Source organism: Helianthus annuus, chromosome 5, assembly GCF_002127325.2.
Source record: "Helianthus annuus cultivar XRQ/B chromosome 5, HanXRQr2.0-SUNRISE, whole genome shotgun sequence".
Taxonomy (NCBI): domain Eukaryota; kingdom Viridiplantae; phylum Streptophyta; class Magnoliopsida; order Asterales; family Asteraceae; genus Helianthus; species Helianthus annuus.
The window spans coordinates 22,979,149-22,997,272 of NC_035437.2; the positions used below are offsets into that span (position 1 = coordinate 22,979,149).

At 38.8% G+C, this 18,124-nt stretch overlaps 1 protein-coding gene across 1 annotated transcript; it reads left to right on the forward strand.

Moving 5' to 3' along the window:
- The first annotated feature begins 690 nt into the window (after window positions 1–690).
- On the forward strand, window positions 691–2,370 carry LOC110940161 (RING-H2 finger protein ATL13). Its single transcript, XM_022181722.2, has one exon. The coding sequence runs from the start codon at window positions 879–881 to the stop codon at window positions 2,223–2,225; it is 1,347 nt and encodes a 448-aa protein (XP_022037414.1). The 5' UTR covers window positions 691–878; the 3' UTR covers window positions 2,226–2,370.
- The last annotated feature ends 15,754 nt before the right edge of the window (window positions 2,371–18,124 follow it).

Sequence of the window (18,124 nt, forward strand, 5' to 3'; positions counted from 1 at the left end):
TTCATTTTATATATAATAAAATTGCGTTTCTCGTTTCTAATTTTACAAGTCAAGATTATAATTTTAAAAATGTTGTGACACTGACTGTTAATATATGTGTTTTCAACAGTATTAATATGTGTTTTCAACGGTATTAATATGTTTTAAGTTGTTACCTAACTAATGGGAGAATCCAATGCTAACATGATAAGTAAGACCTAATAATATAACGTTGACACAAGTGATTGTCCATAAATGATAAAAGTAATGATTTGTATCGTATAAAACTAAAATGAATCGTTATAACACTTACGTTAACAGTAGAATATAAGTAATATACTTGCATAACTGAATTCTAACCAAGTGTTGTGATTTCAAAGAATAAATAAAAACCCATGGATTACGAGTTCATAAACTCTTAAAACCTACCGAACCGATCAGACGGTAGCAAATCAATAGCTTTTAACTATACGAGATCCATACAGTTAGCTTAAACTTCAATTCTCTAAAATAATTTTCTTTTTTTTTTTCATCATAAATGAATAACCATAACTAGTTTGAAATGATTTTCTACAAGTACTACTAAACTTTTAGGATTGACCAACCGGATCAATGCCATTGCTAGCTCATCTCATTAATTATTAGACTAATTATTTACATATTTATTTATTTATTTATTTATTTTATAAGCTCTCTCCAAAGTCCAAACTGTCACATTCATCTCTCTCTACCACTTTGACTTGCAGAGTCACATATCCAAGTACTCTCTTCAAAAAGCTTCAAGATGACAGAATCCATTTATGGGTTCTCTAACTCATATGATTTGTGACATGGGTTTTCTTCATTTCATATGATTTCACCTCAAAGTTTCAATCTTTTTCATTTTCCCATAAAAAAAAATGGACCAAAAAATCCTTCCTTCTCAATACCAAAAGCCTTATACTCTCATCCCACCACCACCCCTACCACCGCCGCCGCCACCGCCGCCGTTTGAACCCACCGGCGCCGGAGCAAACTACAACAACAATGTGAGTCCAAGTGTTCTGCTAATAATAATAATTCTTGCCATTATTTTCTTTGTTTCTGGTTTACTTCATCTTCTTGTAAGGTTTCTTGTGAAACCCTCAAATAGAGACCCTGATGAGTTTGACAATGTGACTGCACTTCAAGGTCAACTTCAACAACTTTTCACTCTCCATGATTCTGGAGTTGACCAATCTTTCATTGACACACTTCCTGTGTTTGTTTACAAGTCTATAATTGGTGTGAAACACCCTTTTGATTGTGCTGTTTGTTTGTGTGAGTTTGAAGGGGATGATAATTTGAGATTGTTGCCTAAATGTAGTCATGCTTTTCATATGGATTGTATTGACACTTGGCTTTTGTCTCACTCTACTTGCCCTCTTTGTAGAAGTAATTTGCTTGTTGATTATTCTCCAAACACTTGTTCACCAATTGTGCTTGTGCTTGAGTCTGCTACTGGTGAGAGTAGTAGAGAGATTGTGACTGAGCCCACAATGCAAAGAGTTAGCTCACAATTTAGTGTTGATGTGAATCTTGATGAAGGGCTTGAGCCGAATGCGTCGAATTCGGGTCAAAGTGAGGTCAAGGAAGAGGAGGATAGAGAGAGAGTGGTTAGTGTTAAGCTAGGGAAGTTCAAGAATGTGGAGAGTGGTGAGGGTGGTGGTGAAAAGGGTATTATTGATGGTAGAAGGTGTTTTTCTATGGGTTCATTTGAGTATGTGATGGATGACAATACATCATTACAAGTACCAATTAGGACCCAAGTCAAGAAACAAGCTTACAAGAAGTCAAACCTCCCAATCACCCCGGGTCACAGGCCGGCAATGTCGGAGTGTGGTGACGATTCAAGGCGGGAATTTAAAGGAATCGAGGCGTTTAGAACGGTTAGTGGTGGAAATGGTGGCTGCAGTATCAGGAGGGAGAGCTTTTCGGTGTCCAAGATTTGGCTTAGAGGGAAGAAAGAGAAGCCCAATTCGACAGCGGCTACCGTTGAGCCACTGCCGAAGGGGGCTTTCTCGTTGCAGTTTTTGCTTCGCCAGAACGTTATCGGAGATGAATCAAAGGCTTCTGAGATGGGTTGTGAAGATCAAGAAACACATTGTAACAATTTTGATCAACAAGGGACTTCAAATCCACCATCTTTTGCAAAAAGGAGTTTGCTTTGGTTTGTGGGCAGGCAGAAAAATAAGGTTGTTCATTCATCTATGTCCACAAATGTTTGAAATTTTTTGCACCCAATTATGTTGCTATCTTTATGTTAGATAATTGAAGCATATTTTCTTAAAGATTCTTATGAGTACAAAGGAAATCAAGATTTTATCATATTGAAGAAAACTCCTACAAAGTTTATGCATTTTCATTGGATTAGTCTATTCTTGTGTTTTGTCCTTGTTGATATACAAGACCCATGTGATTTCACTAGATCATGTTGTTTTCTGAGTAAAAAAATGGTCCTTTTTAGCTTTTATTTACACCTTCAACAAGAAAGCTAAGAAAGTGTTAATTTGGGTACTCTTTGTTTCTTGTCGGGTTCATTGACATTTACTCAAATTATACAAATGGTCGAAACTGGTAACTGTTACAAAACTTGCTGACTTGATCGGTTAATCGGATAACTTTTACTAAATCTAAACCCATTTCCTTTAGGAGGGAGGGGGCACTTAACCCACATACCCCAAGTCCCGCCAATCCCTTTGCGACACGTCACTCCGTTCATCCACTACCCGATTTAGTGGCCCCACTACCCTAAAACATAGACCCCACCATTTACCACCCCCCCCCCTCCCTCTTCATACACACAACTCTATACGCCCTTCCCTACCCACACCACCTGTGGCGGTGTTTGGGAGCGAGTAGGGGATACCCGCTGGTGCCCCCCCCCCCCCCTAAGAAATGAGTCGAGTTGGGTCATTTCATTTTCCTAGTGGGTACATCTAGTTCTACACAAATATTATACAACTGATGTCACGGGTCAAAGACGTGCTAACTTGGTAGTTTGGGGAAGATGGTTATGTTTTTCAAAGAGAAGTAGTTATCAGTACTTGAAATTCATGTATATTTAGATTTTCTGTTTTAAGTAGGTTTGAGCCTTGAATTTTGTTACACATTTGACAATGACTCCTACTTGAGGATGATTTTGACACTATAAGTTGTTAAATGCCGTTTGAGTCTGCAATTCCTTAAACAAATATCTACAATGAGGACTTTAATTAGGAGAATATAATATTAAATTACATATATAAATCGATCATGTAACTTTAAATAATATCTCATTCATCAAATGATCAAAATATATATATATCAATTATATAATATAGATTCTGATATGATGGGCATGTGTGGGTGAGGGTCATAGACCAACCAAATGCTATGCGGGAAATATGGAGCACAATATTTGGGGAAACATATTCTTGGGATTACCTAAACAATATTAACTGCACTCACGAGGGGTTGTTGACTTGTTTCTAGCCCCATCACGTCTTATATGTCTCCTACCACGTTTTCTAGATAGAATAATTTTAGAGTAAATTACAAACATTGTTCTTTATGTTGTCTCCATATTGTAAATTATGTCATTTATCTTCAAAAAGTATAAAAACGTACTCGATTTTTGCAAACTCTTGCAAGTCACGTCCTTTAGCCCTAACTCAGTTAGTTTTTATAGTTAAATCTGAACAAATGGACCCCACATAAAAAAGTTATTTTGGTCATTTTACCTTATTTACTTGAATTAATAAATTAAAAATCAACCCACTTTTTATCTCTTTCTCTATATACCAGATTTTTGTATCTCACTCTCTCTCTCTAAAAAATCATCAGCATCTACATCTTCTTCATTCCTCAAGAACTCAACCCCACCATAGCCCCAACCTCAGGCACCCTCATGTTCATCTAATGTATAAGGGATGACGACGAGGGTTCTGCGAAGTTCGATATCTTTCTTCAACACACAAACACCAATCTCAATCTCAACAAACATCTCACCTCCATTGCACCTTATCTGAAATCGACTGATGAATTTGATCTCCACCCCTTTTCTAACTTCCGACCACATTCCCACTTGCGCCGTCAGCCGCCCGGCCAGCCCTTTTGTCTATGTCTCAACTTATTCACCATCAATGAATCTTTGTTACCCTAATAAAAAAGTGCTCAAGATTCAATCTTTACATTCATTCTTTTGCAATGCAGCCTTCATCAGATAACTTTATTGAATCTAATTTTAACAATAAATAGCTCCAGTTAGCTAGTCTTCATCATCTTTACTCTTCTAACCCTAATTTACCCCCACTTCAAGTACCAATTAGTTACTGGTTACCAATTGTTTCTCTTTTTGATTATTGATTTTAGTATTTAGGGTAAAATGACCAAAATGCCCTCGTGTGGGGTCCATTTGGTCAAATTTAACCATGAAAACTAACTGAGTTAGGGCTAAAGGACGTGACTTGCAAGGGTTTGCAAACATCGAGTACGTTTTTTGTACTTTTTGAAGATAAAGGATATATTTTGCAATATGGTGTCAACGTAAAGGACAATTTTTGTAATTTACTCATAATGTTATTGAAATGAAAAATTTAGGTCTTAGACTACAATGGGTTAGCGTTCACTGCCACCTCAATCATTTGGGATGTCAAACATCACCTCTGGCCCAATTCCCAATGTACATTCTGTAGTCTAGTCAAATGGAGTAGTAAATGTGGTGATTAAAAAACTTTTTTTTTGAACGGCCAACAAAAATATTATTATTTCAACTAGCCAGAAGCTAGACACCAAATTTACAAGACAAGACACCAAATACACCAAACTACCAACACCAAAATCAGTACTAAACACAATAAATACTACATTACCATATCAAGTTAAAGCTTTGCCAATCGCTCCAAGACCAATACGGAGACCTCGACCGATTCTTAATCCAGTGATAGGCCATCGTTTTGGATTCCTCCACAACCTTCGAAACACTCGGAACGGCTTGATGAAATAAAGCTTCGTTTCTCGTCTTCCATAAACACCAAATTACTACCTGAGAAATAGCACTGAAGACTCTCTTTCTCTTAGCATTACCTTGCACCAGCATATGGGAATCCAGGATATCTTTTAGACTAAAGGCTATCACAGGGGGAGTTTTGCACCATTGGGCCACAACTAACCATACCGATTGAGCGAAATGGCAGGAGACAAATAAGTGCTCACTGGTCTCGTCGAAATCACCACACAGAAGACACCTTGAGTCACTGATGAAAATATTCCTAGCTGCTAGCGCTACTCTAGTCGGTAACCGATCCAATAAAGCTCGCCATGAAACGATCCCTACTTTCTTGGGAAGGAATTTATTCCATACAAACTGATAGTCAGGAACGGATCGTGAATTAGCAGCCGATATTTGTTTAATACTCGCAACCGAGAAAGCGTCCGAGTTATCCAGCCTCCATATCCACTTATCCGGGCCAGTAGAGGGAGCGAATTCGCACAGCATGAGCGACAATTCCAGCAGTTCATCCTTTTCATTATCAGCCAAGGCCGGCCACTTCCAGCACCAAGACAGATTGATTGATTCCGACCCCCATACAACTCGGTCAGATACTTTGCAAAGTTTCTCCTTTTCAAGAGCGAAAAGGAGAGGAAACTCGCTAAATAGAGGCTGACCACCTATCCAAGCGTCTAACCAAAAGGCCGTTGTTGATCCGCAACCCACTTTACACCATAACAATTCAGGAAGATTAATACCAAGACGATTCAGATGTGTTCGTATGCCGACTATTTGCTTCCAAGGCCCAGCTAAGGAAACTTTAGCCGGAATCGGTGCCCAAGATCGATTATTATGATGGACCGCCCACACAACCCTTCTCCATAACCCTTCTTTGTCCGTTTTAAATCTCCACCACCACTTCGCCAACATAGCAAGGTTAGCATCTCTAAGAGAACCGAATCCTAAACCGCCATATTCGATTGGAGCAATAACCTTTTCCCATGCCATCCAACTCATATAGGAATTATCATCCGACCCGCCCCAAAAGAAAACCCTCCTCAACTTCTCCAGAATATCAATAACTTTTGCCAGGGCTTTATACAAGGAGATAAAGTAAGTCGGCAACGAATTCAAAACAGATTTAAGCAAGGTGATTCTTCCTCCATAGGAAAGATTTTTGGCTTTCCAAAGAGATAATCTTTTTTTAAATAAGTCTATAACCGGATTCCAATTACGAATAAGATTCATGTTAGCCCCTATCACCAATCCTAAATGTTTAAAGGGAAAGGTACCTCTTTTGCAACCCATTGAGTCCGCCATATGCTGTACTTCTGTCTCATCTATTCCAACCCCAAACAAGGAACACTTAGCGAGATTCACTTTTAATCCCGAGACCAAATGAAAGCATCTCAAGATTCTGCGTAGATTAAGAACATTCTCACACGACCACTCCCCAAGAAAAACAACATCGTCTGCGTATATAAGGTGAGATAAAACCGGTCCATTAGCTGTACACCGCAAGCCGTTGAAGATACCTTCCGACATGGCCTTTTTCATTATTCCAAAAAGAGCCTCTATGGCTAAGACAAACAAGAAAGGTGATAACGGGTCCCCTTGACGTAGTCCGCGAGAACACTCAAACTCCATTGTTGGCGAACCATTAACCAAAACCGACGCTCTAGATGTAACAAGAGTTGCCATGATCCAACCCCTCCAACGGTCCGGGAAGTTCATTTGAGCCATAATCGAGTCCAAATACTTCCAATTTAGGGAATCATAAGCCTTGTTAATATCGACTTTAAAAATCATACCGGACTTTTTTGCCTTCTTTAACCATGCTATAACTTTATTAAGAATCAAAGGACCGTCTGAAATATTCCTTCCAGCCAAGAAAGCAGATTGTTCTTCCGACACAAGTCTACACACCACTCTTCTAAGCCGATTAACCAACACCTTTGAGATTGCTTTATTCACTACACCAATCAAACTTATAGGACGAAAATTTGATGGAGACGAAGGATCTTTAATTTTCGGAATCAGTGCAATAAACGAAAATGTGACACCCCAGGAAAACCAGTAAACCACACAACTCAACTAGCTTCCTCAGTAACCACGTGCTAAATTTCGGGACGAAATTTTCTTAACAAGGGGAGAATGTGACAACCCTCAAAATTCCATGTATTCCGTACAATTTATTTATGATAATTAAAGTGCTTAGTGACTGTGTTGAATTACTTAACTGTTTCCTGTTACTGTGTCATACTTACATGTGCGTGTTAACATACTAGTAGTATACAGAAAAAGTTACTAAATAAGTCCGGTATGCCTTCCTGAATGTTAGGAATTAGTTGTGTTACAAAAATATATATATTAGACACTTTACGGAACAATTAAACAATTTAACGGAACAGTATCTGACCGAACAACCGGACATTACCCGGGACACCAAATATTTGTCAAACATATTAATTAATTATTTTTGGCTAGTCATGATCCCCGTGTACCATAACACCCCCTAAATATCAACATACTAATATATGGAATATTATACTTGGAAGTAACTAATAATTACCATTTAGTTGAAATTTTACATCAAGACCCCCCCCCCCAAATCGGTCATGAGTATGTGGGACCCCACCAAGATTTATTCCAAGGCATACAATCATTTCATATCTCCACCATATCTTGCACTAGATCACTCTCTCACCTCACTTCTCTCCCTCTCATTTTCGGCCCTCCATAGCAGCCACCATCACCACCACTTCACAACCATAAACATCCATCATCAAGTTCCATTCAAAGCTTGAAGTTCATTCATGGAGGTTGCAAGTTGAAGGACTTTCTAAGGAGCTTTGTTCTAGTCTTTTTCATCATCTTCTCTCTACATCTTCATCACTAGAATCATCCCTAGCCTTGTGCTAGTAGTAAGTCCCTTCACACCATAGTTTCATCTTGTTCTTTGTTATGATACTTAGTAGGAGGATGATAATCAAGTAACACAAGAAAATGAACACTAAAAAGATGAACATGAAATTCTGCATAGAAACCCTATATAAAAAGTTTGTATGAAGTTGAAATCTGGTTGGTTTAGGGTTGGTTAAAGCATGATTGAGATTTGAACATTAAATCATCGATAAACCATGGGTAGGGTCTTTGATGATGCGTTTTTAGTAACTTCTGCAATGTAAACAGCAAGCTGAGTTGTATTTCCAGCCAACTTCAACAGGCTGTAACTGGACCGTTTTAAATCGAAAAACTGATTTTCTGAAGCCTAAAATGTGTATTTTTGAATAATCAAACAAATGGCACTAGAATCGTAATTTTTCGAGATCGTTTACTATTTTTAAGGGACTGTTTTTGGACAGCAGCTCAAGCTGCATTTTTACTGCAGAAAAAGAGCGTCGTATTCAAGGTCACCATTGAAACCTGAGTAAAATCGACTCATGGAATTTTTAAAGTAGTTGGTCACCGTTGTCACGATGACCCTCCAACTGGAATTTCGTCAATCGGACTTACAAATAATTTTTAGTGAATTATTCCGTAAACTGCAATCAGAAAGTGACAAATCTGATTGCAGTCGGTAAAATGATTTTCTGTAAAACATTGGTAACGAACTGGACCCCGATATTTTTACATAATAAATTTTGGAACATATAGGACCTTCTGTAAAAATTTGAGAATTTTTGAAACAAGTTAACTATTTTATTAAAATCCCCGAAAACAGCCCAGTTTTGAATATAAAAGCTGAAACGACATAAGTAGTGATTTTGCGTGTCTAAATGTCGGGTAGGCTATCTGAGAATAATCTAACATGTTATATGTCAATAAAAGTGCTATGGGCAATGTCGTATGCTTGCTTATGAACGGGAATAGATGGGAGGTTACATGGGCATAAACCGCTAAAGTGATGCATGTTATGTGTTAGATGCGTGTAGGAATTTTATGCTTATTTGAAGTCACTAATAAATTTAGTGGTAATCATATTAGGACGTGATTGATCGACCTTGACTGTTAGCTATCTTTGAGAATCTAACTGAGCAAACCGAGGTGAGTTCACACACTTTCTAAGGCATGGGATTCCCGGTGGTTTGAGAATGGGTTAAAGAATTTAAAACTGAATCTACATATCCTCCTTGGGTAGGATATGTACGGCCATCCTCCTTGGGTAGGATGCCAATATTACTACTGCGTATTCTCCTTGGGTATAACTACGTACGTTCGTCCTCCTTGGGTAGGACAACAACCTTAAAACTTACTAGACAAAACTCTATCATAAGTCCCTCATTTTTATATCGACTTAATCGCCGAGGCCAATGGCGAGCGGGTCATTAGTTAATAGCGCTATTAGGTTTAACAAACCTCACACTGTGCCAGTCGGACGGGCGTGTACTAATGGACTATGGCAAACCGTTAGTGATGATAGACACTGATGTAGGGCACAACTTATTTGCGTTAGTGGTCGATATGGTACAGTCTAGTGGTTCACATGGGGAAACCCCCACTAAACATGGAAGTGGTTTGGGTAATAAAGAATGAACTGGTTAATCTTACTTTCAACTACGGGGTAACCCCCACGGCAATTACGCCAACGAAAGATAAACCACGTTTTTGGAAACAACTTAAAACTAAAACAACCAAACGTGGACTCACTCAACTTTGTTGTTGACTCGTTGTTACATGCCTTACAGGTCGTTAAATGCTTGGAGCTTGCACGAGGAAGGAGTCGTTGTGGTGTACGGACTGTTATGTTCCGTGCTTAATATTTAAATCCTTATGAACTTATTAAACTTGCGTTTTGGACTTTAAACTTATGGACTATGAACTTATATTTTGATATCACGTATTATGCTTCCGCTGTTTAATTTAAAACTTGGTTAACTGGCTTTTGGTCACCAATTGTATTGTGGTTGGTTTTATTTACTTAAATACGTTGTTCAATATGATTGGTGACTCGATCCTGATCACGTCACGCCTCCAAGCGGTGGTACTCCGCATGGTGGATTTTGGGGGTGTGACAGAAGACGCACAACTTCTATTGATAGTCCCATTGGAATAGAATTCCTGAAATAGCCTAATGAAATCTCCTTGGAAAAGATCCCAATTGTTTTTAATGAATTTAAAATTGAAGCCGTCCGGGCCAGGCGCCCGATCACCAACGCAACCCCATATCGCCTCTTTAACTTCGACCGCTGAAAATGGCATGACCAAGCTGTCGGCTTCTGCTGCCGAGAGAGTTGTTAGGTTATGACAGAATATGGCAGGCCGAGAACTCATGGGTTCCACAAATTGTTTGGCGAAAAAATCAAAGAAGGCCTCTTTAATCACCACAGGATTCAGGTTCCATACCCCATCGATCATAAGGCCATTGATATTAAAAAACTAAATATGTTAAATGTAAGGTAATGGAATGTTAAGCTAGTTATGACCAAAATGTCATATACCCTAAATAAGAGGGACCAAAACTGAACAAATGAAAAATTATTAAGTAAGAAAAGAATGTGCGGGTTTGAGTGTGTGTGTATGCATCGACATAGAAAGAGAGGAAGGGAAGAACACTCCCATTCACATAATCTGTAAATTAGACTCAGGGCTCAATCTAGGCTGCCAGCCATGATGAAGATGGATTGAAGGGGAAATTGAAGGTTGATTATATGCATGAACACTAATTCTCCATTATCTAAGTGTTCTTAACATAAGGTAAGTTGAATTTCATGATTTGGCGATTTTGTCGAAAGTGGGTTGCAATCAATCCACGAGTTCATGTGAAATTAGTATGATTATGAGTTAGAATCACCTTATAGAACAAGAATTATGCTTGAATTTGGTTATCTTGATGATTAAAAGTGAAAACCCACTTATAGTAGTAGTATGATGATCATGTAGGTGCAAAAATAGGTGTAATGTTGATGTATGAACTTGTATGTAATAGAGTATTGTTAGATAATTTGATGTAGGATGAATATTATGTGAATTTGATTGATTATGATAATCCATGTTATGAAATAGGAAGAATGTGCATAGACTACTTGTACATTATGCTTTGATTTAGGTATGCACACCAAGTGTTTGATGAAACGCTTTGAATAGAGGTTTTTATGTGATTATGATGCTAAATGGTTGATGTCGAGAATGTGAGGAATTATTAATATGTTATGTTAAGAAAAGAATGAAATGAAAACATGAGATTAAAGCATGTTAATTGTGGAATTTTAGGAGTGAAAGAAGAAGGCTCGAGTAACAAGAAGGCACAAGGCGTTCAAGATCGAGGTACATTAATTATACAACTTGAATTTTATTAGTAGTAATGCTCGTTTCATAATTGTAGTATTGGTCATGTTATTGCCCCGTTACGAACGGGTCATACAAAACAAGAATGTATTGTTTAAGAACGGTCACGTAACTGAACCATTATGAACGGGTCAAAACGAGTTAGAAGGTTATGATTAAGGATGGTATGTAAGTGAACCACTGTGAATGGGTTAAAAGAATTGTAATACTATGTTAAAGGATGGTAATGTAATTGACTCGTTATGAACAGGTCAAACGAACGAGAATGTTATGCTTAAGAATGATTATGTATTTGACCCGTTACGAATGGGTCAAATAAGTGAAAGTTGTAAATCAACTAAAGAAGAATGTTGAAAGAGCATACTATGCGAATATAATAAAAGAATGATTATCATGTTTGTAGAAAGTTAAGTATGATGTAATTACATGTAATTTTATTTTAATTTTTGTTGTTATGTTTTAGGTAAAGCTCAACCTTAGGTGTATCGCGACGCTTGGAACGAACACAATATCATTTCTCACTGTAACAACTGTCACTAAAATCCATAATTAGGATGGTAATTAGCTATTAAGAAAACCCTAATTGAGAAACCCAAATAATTCTGCACTAACCCTAAAATTTCCAGAACAATCAGAATCAGGATCAGGGCCCCTAAAACTCAGGGGGGGATAAACCCTAGCTAACGATTATCTTAATAACTATGTGTCAAAATCGAATTTTAAGAAACTGTCGACTCATCCAGCCTACATGCACGAAGGGCTACCCTATGAAGTAGGGTGATACCGCATACAGATATACACATAGACGAAAGTTTAAAGTTCGTAGAAAAACCTTTGTCGATTGAGGATCGACAGGTAAAGAAGCTTCGAAGGAAGCACGTGCCTATTGTTAAGGTCAAATGGGACGCCCGCAGAGGTCCCGAATACACGTGGGAAGTGGAATCCACGATGCAAGAAAAATATCCCCATTTGTTTGAATAAATCTCGGGGTCGAGATTTCTTTTAAGGAGGTGAGGATGTAACACCTCGAAAAAATTTCGTCCAATAATGTCTTGACACGTGTCATAAGGTTCCGGTATGTGAAAACAAACTTTAGAGGGACTAAAAGTGACAAACAGTGAAAACTATGGAACGTAAGGGTCCAAAGTGTCAACAATGGATAAATAGACTCTATGATAACCTTACATAATGTTTATAACCTTAAACGGGTGGTTCATGGATCATACGACGCGGAAATTGCACAAAAGTGAAGTATTTCAAACTATAGGGGCCAAAAGTGTCAACATGTTGAATTTATACCTCTGAGTGAACTTTTGGCAGACCCGAAGCTTTGAGAAGCTAAAATATACTCACTATAATATGTGGTTAAAATTTCGTGAAGTTTCGTCAACGTATGAGAAAGTTATGGCCAAAACCGTACTTGAAGGACTAAAAGCGTCAACGTCGAATTTCATGGCTTTTCGGTTGAGCGCAAAATTATCCGAGGACATTACCATGTTGGTAAAAGTCCTAAGGTTCCTAAAAACCAAGTTTGGGGGTTTACGGGTCAAGATAAGTAGCCGAATCATCGCAACCAAAGTACAGGGACCAAACATGCAACAAATAAGCAAACTTTGGAACTGCTGACCCCAGGCGCCCGCCTGAGGTCCTACGCGGGCCGCGACCCAGCGCCCAGCGACAGAATTCGCGAACTGGGTTGATTTGGGTCCGATTTTGGGTGGTAAACAGCTGTTTTTCACCTCCTTTTGATCCAATAAAATCTCTTGCATGGCTAGGACTACAGTAACCTCCTTTTATCAGCTGATTTCCTCCATATATTGATCAAAGAGCTCATTTCTTGGACATCTACAATTGTGAACAAGAACACCAAGACATACAAAAGCTCTCAAGGACTTCTGGAGCATTTCTGGACATCAAGGCCGATTTCTAGTGTTAGCTTAACATCAATAGGACCTTGGTAAGCTTCTAATTCTGTCCTTATTTCGTTCATGCATCGATTATTAGTAAAAGTCAAACTGGTTGTTCATATACTTTGACTTTCTGATTAAACGAATTTCACTCAGTCATTTCTCGAATTGAAACCAGTTATATGTTGGTATTTATGTGGGAAACAAACCCTCTAAAGGGTACTATCTGAATCCCACTATATGCATGCTAATTGTCGAGTCAAACGTGATTCTAAAAAGTCAACAGAAGTGATTTTTGCAAAAATAAGCTTAGATGTTAATATAAAGGACATGCAATCTGTTTGATCATCATAAATAACTTGTAATGAATATAAGAATGTGTTTTACCACGATCAACTCGACAATCTTTAGTATAGATACGAATCGGAACCGAAAGCCTTATAAAACGACTATTTCGTAGACTATCGATTCGGATTCGTACATGCATGTTTGAGATCTGTATTGGAGAGTATTTTTGACCATTTTTATTTTGGTAAAACTTTCTGGAATTTTTGTTGATTGAGTCTATACTTAGTCGATTAAATTGCATGTTTCCGATTATGCTTAAAAGTTGACTATTTTGCCCTTTTTGATATAAAACGTGATTTTTGGAAAAATGAAAGGATAGAAATCTTTATTTTTAATATATAAACTTGCACCGAAAATTTCGGATCAGTTGGTGGTCCAGATTTTGAGTTATGGCCATTAGCGTAAAACTATATTATAAAGTTACATAAACGGTCCTTTTCGCGTAAAACCCATTTCTGGCCACGTTTTGATACAAAACTTTTTACCAACTGATGATATATAATATTTTGGGATTTTAGATGATTTTTATTTAATTTTTGGCTGATCGTATCTTAGATCGCTTAGTTATTTCGGCTTATGTCGGTTTTGACCGTTTTAGCCATAAAATGAGTTTTATACATTCTTTTGACCCGAAACCTTTTCCTACTGATTTTATATGTTGAATAAATTATTTTAAGTGTTCTGGAAATATAAAAACATCAGATTTATTTTGAAAACCCGGAAACGCCTCTAAATCGTATTTTTAGCGTTTTAAGCGCATAGTAAGCGTTATACTTGTTTTAAAACGTATAAGACTTATACCTACTGATGTAAGTTGCATATTTTCATATAATAACAGTAAGTATAAGTATATGAACTCAGATTTCCAGTTTTGGCATTTTTAGCCCTTGTGAATTTACTAAAATACCCCTACGGTGCATAGTTTGGTTTTAAATGATAGATTTGATATATGGGTCATACCCTACTGTTATAACATGTTAAATTAAGTATATTTACTGTATGAACCAGACCCGAAAACTCAGACTTCTAATTTTACTCTTTTATGACCTTTTAAATGACCAAAATGCCCTTCTAAGGCATAAATTGAGTTTAAAATGATTCCGGGCAATATAGAACATAACTTACTGATGTTATATCATATTTAAAGCATATTATCTCAGGAAACTTGCATTTGACTCTTTTGGCTACCCGTAACGCCCTTTTTGCGTTCGGTTCGGTTTACGTAACTAGTTTGCGTAAATTGACCGAAACGGGTCAAACGTTATCATTTTTATCTCAAAATCCAGAATGTATTTAGTATACCCATATTATACAAGTATTCAAACTTGTCGGGTCTAAATCACATTCTATCCGGTCTTTCGCTTGATCAGGCGTAAACCGCATCATCCTTAAAACTAACCGGTCAAAGCTTAGGCTTGAATAAAAGACCCGTTAGGAATCTAATAGGTTAATTATAAACCTTTGTTCCAGATTAGGAGGCCCAGTAAAAGCTACCACACTTACCGTTGTGTTACATACTTGCTCAGGTAAATACATTTTGACTTATTTTCCCTATACGGGCTTGGGGTACGGTATTTAAAATACCGCTTGATCGGGTGCACAAGTCCTGCGCCTTATGGGTGTACAGTCTTGAATAACTTGTGCGACTCGTTTAAACAGTCTTGTCTTACTTTAGGCTTTGGGGGGTTATTGACCGTGTCCCGGATATCCTTGGCATTATCTTACGAGATGGCCACGACCAGAGCACGGGGTGTAGGCGTACACTCGGCGTGTATAACTCTTTAATGTGGTGTGTCATTTAATTCTTAGCCCGGACAGCAGATCCCGGGCCACCAAAGATACGAGTGCATGTAAATCGTTCACAAGTTTATATTATATAATTATCCCAAGTTAATAAAAATATTTATGCCTTGTGCATTTAAATCAATTTTCAATCATTTTCAAAATGAGTCAGTCGATTTGTATTTACCAGTGTAAACTGACGTATTTTTCCCAAAAGGTTAAGTGCAGGTACTATACGAAAATAGGCTGGCTGTTTCCTAAGAGCGTCCACTATAGTCTCGCAAGCTCGGACGACAAATATCTGTTGAACTATTTTTATCTTATTTTATTTGATCCGCCTGTGGATCCGTTTCAACTACTGTGATATTTATTATTGCACTTTATTTAAAGTTGAAATGTATCTATTCTGCTTCCGCTGTGCATTATTATATTGTGTGTTTGTCTATGACGATGCCAACTACGTCACTGTACCCCACACCGGGCCCACCGGTGACACGTGGAAATCGGGGTGTGACAGGTTGGTATCAGAGCCAACGCTGAGTGAATTAAACACTATCCTAATGTGTTTAATCTCAGTTACACAATTGCACATTCCTCGATTTTCTAGTCTAGACAAAGAACTTAGGAAATGTTCGACATTTCGTTTATTTATCTTTATTTTTATTATTTGCTTTGTCTTATATATTTGTTGTGCAACTTGTTTAATTTTTGACAGGATCATCATGCCGCCACGTATGCGAGGACGAGGAGGATTCGCTACATCTCACGACCATGAGGCAGGACCCTCACACAGGCGAGCCCCGTCAGCTATGCACAACACTGCAGCCAATGATCTCTGGGGATCATTCGCCGAGCCGGCTAGACACTCGGTGTCTATGAGCACTTCGCCATCACTACCCCAATCATTTGGGCCCCACTCGGAGAATGGGCCCCATGGTTCTCATGGATCTTATATACCTCTTCATCAGTCGCCTCACCAATACCCAGCACCAGTTTACCAGGGTATGTATAACCCTGATGCTTATTTGGACGAGCCGGTGGGTCATAACCCACTAGGACCGGAGGACCACTTTCCTGGTGATCACGAGATGGAAGTTGATGAAGACACGGACCCTTCACTGCCACCGTCAGGTACGCCCAACCATCCCATCGAGATATCGGATGGGTCACCATTTAGGGGATCACCCTACAATGGTGTTGATAGCTTTCAGGAAAGGTTTCGGCAACACGATTGGTATTACACCCCCAGCCGCCACAACTCTCCGATGCTCCAGTCTCACCATGGATCGCCGGTGCACTCGCAGCACCACTCTCAGCAGCAGCAGCTTCAGCAGCAGCCGCCTCTGCAGCAGGACCTATCTGAGGCCCTCTGGCGCGACGTGATCACTCCGTCGCCACCGCCGCCACCAGTTTTACCTCCTCCGCCTCAGAGGCCAAGGAGGAATGCGCGTATGTCTACGCGCGGAGGGATTCGCATAGGCACCCCTCCACATGTTGGTAGCAGCCGCTACACGCCTCTTCCCGAGGAGTCCGAGACGGGAGAGTCTCCGCATCCCGTATCGGAGGTCACATCAGTACCGATCCCGCCTCTGCCGCCGCAGAATTATGGAGAGCTGATTCCAGCTTATGCCAGCGCAGCTCAGTTTAACCCGTTCGAGCAGGTTTTCCCTCAGGGTTACGATTACACAGGAGACCCTTATTGGCAAGCTGTGAACTACAGCTCGCTCCCACCTAGTGGTCCATTTGGAGACACTTGGACTGCTGGGCAGTCTACCTTTGGCTACCCTCCGGGTTACCAGCAGCCACAGCCACCGCAGCCGCAGCAGTACCAGCCACCGCCACCGGCGCCTATGATGTCGCCGCCGCAGGTTCAGGAAATCCTGCATGGGATTAACAGCATGCGACGTGAGTTGCAACACGAGATGCGAGCTGATCGCCGACGCAACAGTGGTATGTTCAAGAAGGTGTTTGACTTACTCAAGGGTAAGAGTAAGAAGGATTATTGAATCCTTTGATTGTTATCTGATTTACTCATGTCCCTGCGTGGACATCTATTCCTGTACTCTACCCCTGCGTGGGTATATTTCCCTTATTCTACCCCTGCGAGGGTATGTTGTTCTGTTAACCCCTGCGTGGGTTTGTTTTATTTTATTTGTTGTTGTTGTTAGTTGTTTAGCCCCTGCGCGGGCATGTTATTCATGTTATTTGAATTAAAGTCCCGTTTAGGGCAAAGATGTACTAGTACTTGATTTAAAAATTTGATATGGTTAATTTGAATTTCTCATTTTATTTATGTGCATGAATGTAATATTAAAATAATGGAAAATATCAATTTTTATTTGATTTGCCATTTTATAAGAATCCTAGTAAGGTATAACCTAGCTTGAATGCCTTATTAACAGGCCTGGCCATGATGGTAAAACCTGATTGAAAAGATTCAACTCCCTGTTAACATCTGAAAATATGTTAACATTCCTGGCTAAGCGTGATCTGAAAATCACACAAGCCACCCTTTTTAATAAATTATCTACAGATTATATCTGTATACAAGTCTATTAATGACTTGATACCTACGGGTTATGACTATGTCATATAGTGGCAGTTGTGGTTTACGACTCTCTGTCTAGTAAAGGATTATTTGTTTAAATTATACAATTTATAATCCTATAAAAAAATCTAAATTTATAATTTAGTAATTGTCCAAGTGACTAGGCCTATGGTGCCAATATATGTATTTTCATTCCTTGATTGCTAATAAGAGCTTGAATGAAATTTATTAAATTAACTGCTAAGGTTCTTGATACCATGGTTAATAAATCGTCTAGAACGA

What these genes read in the sequence shown, in the direction of transcription:
- LOC110940161 (XM_022181722.2), top strand. Translation starts at nt 879, where the DNA reads ATGGACCAAAAAATCCTTCCTTCTCAATACCAAAAGCCTTATACTCTC.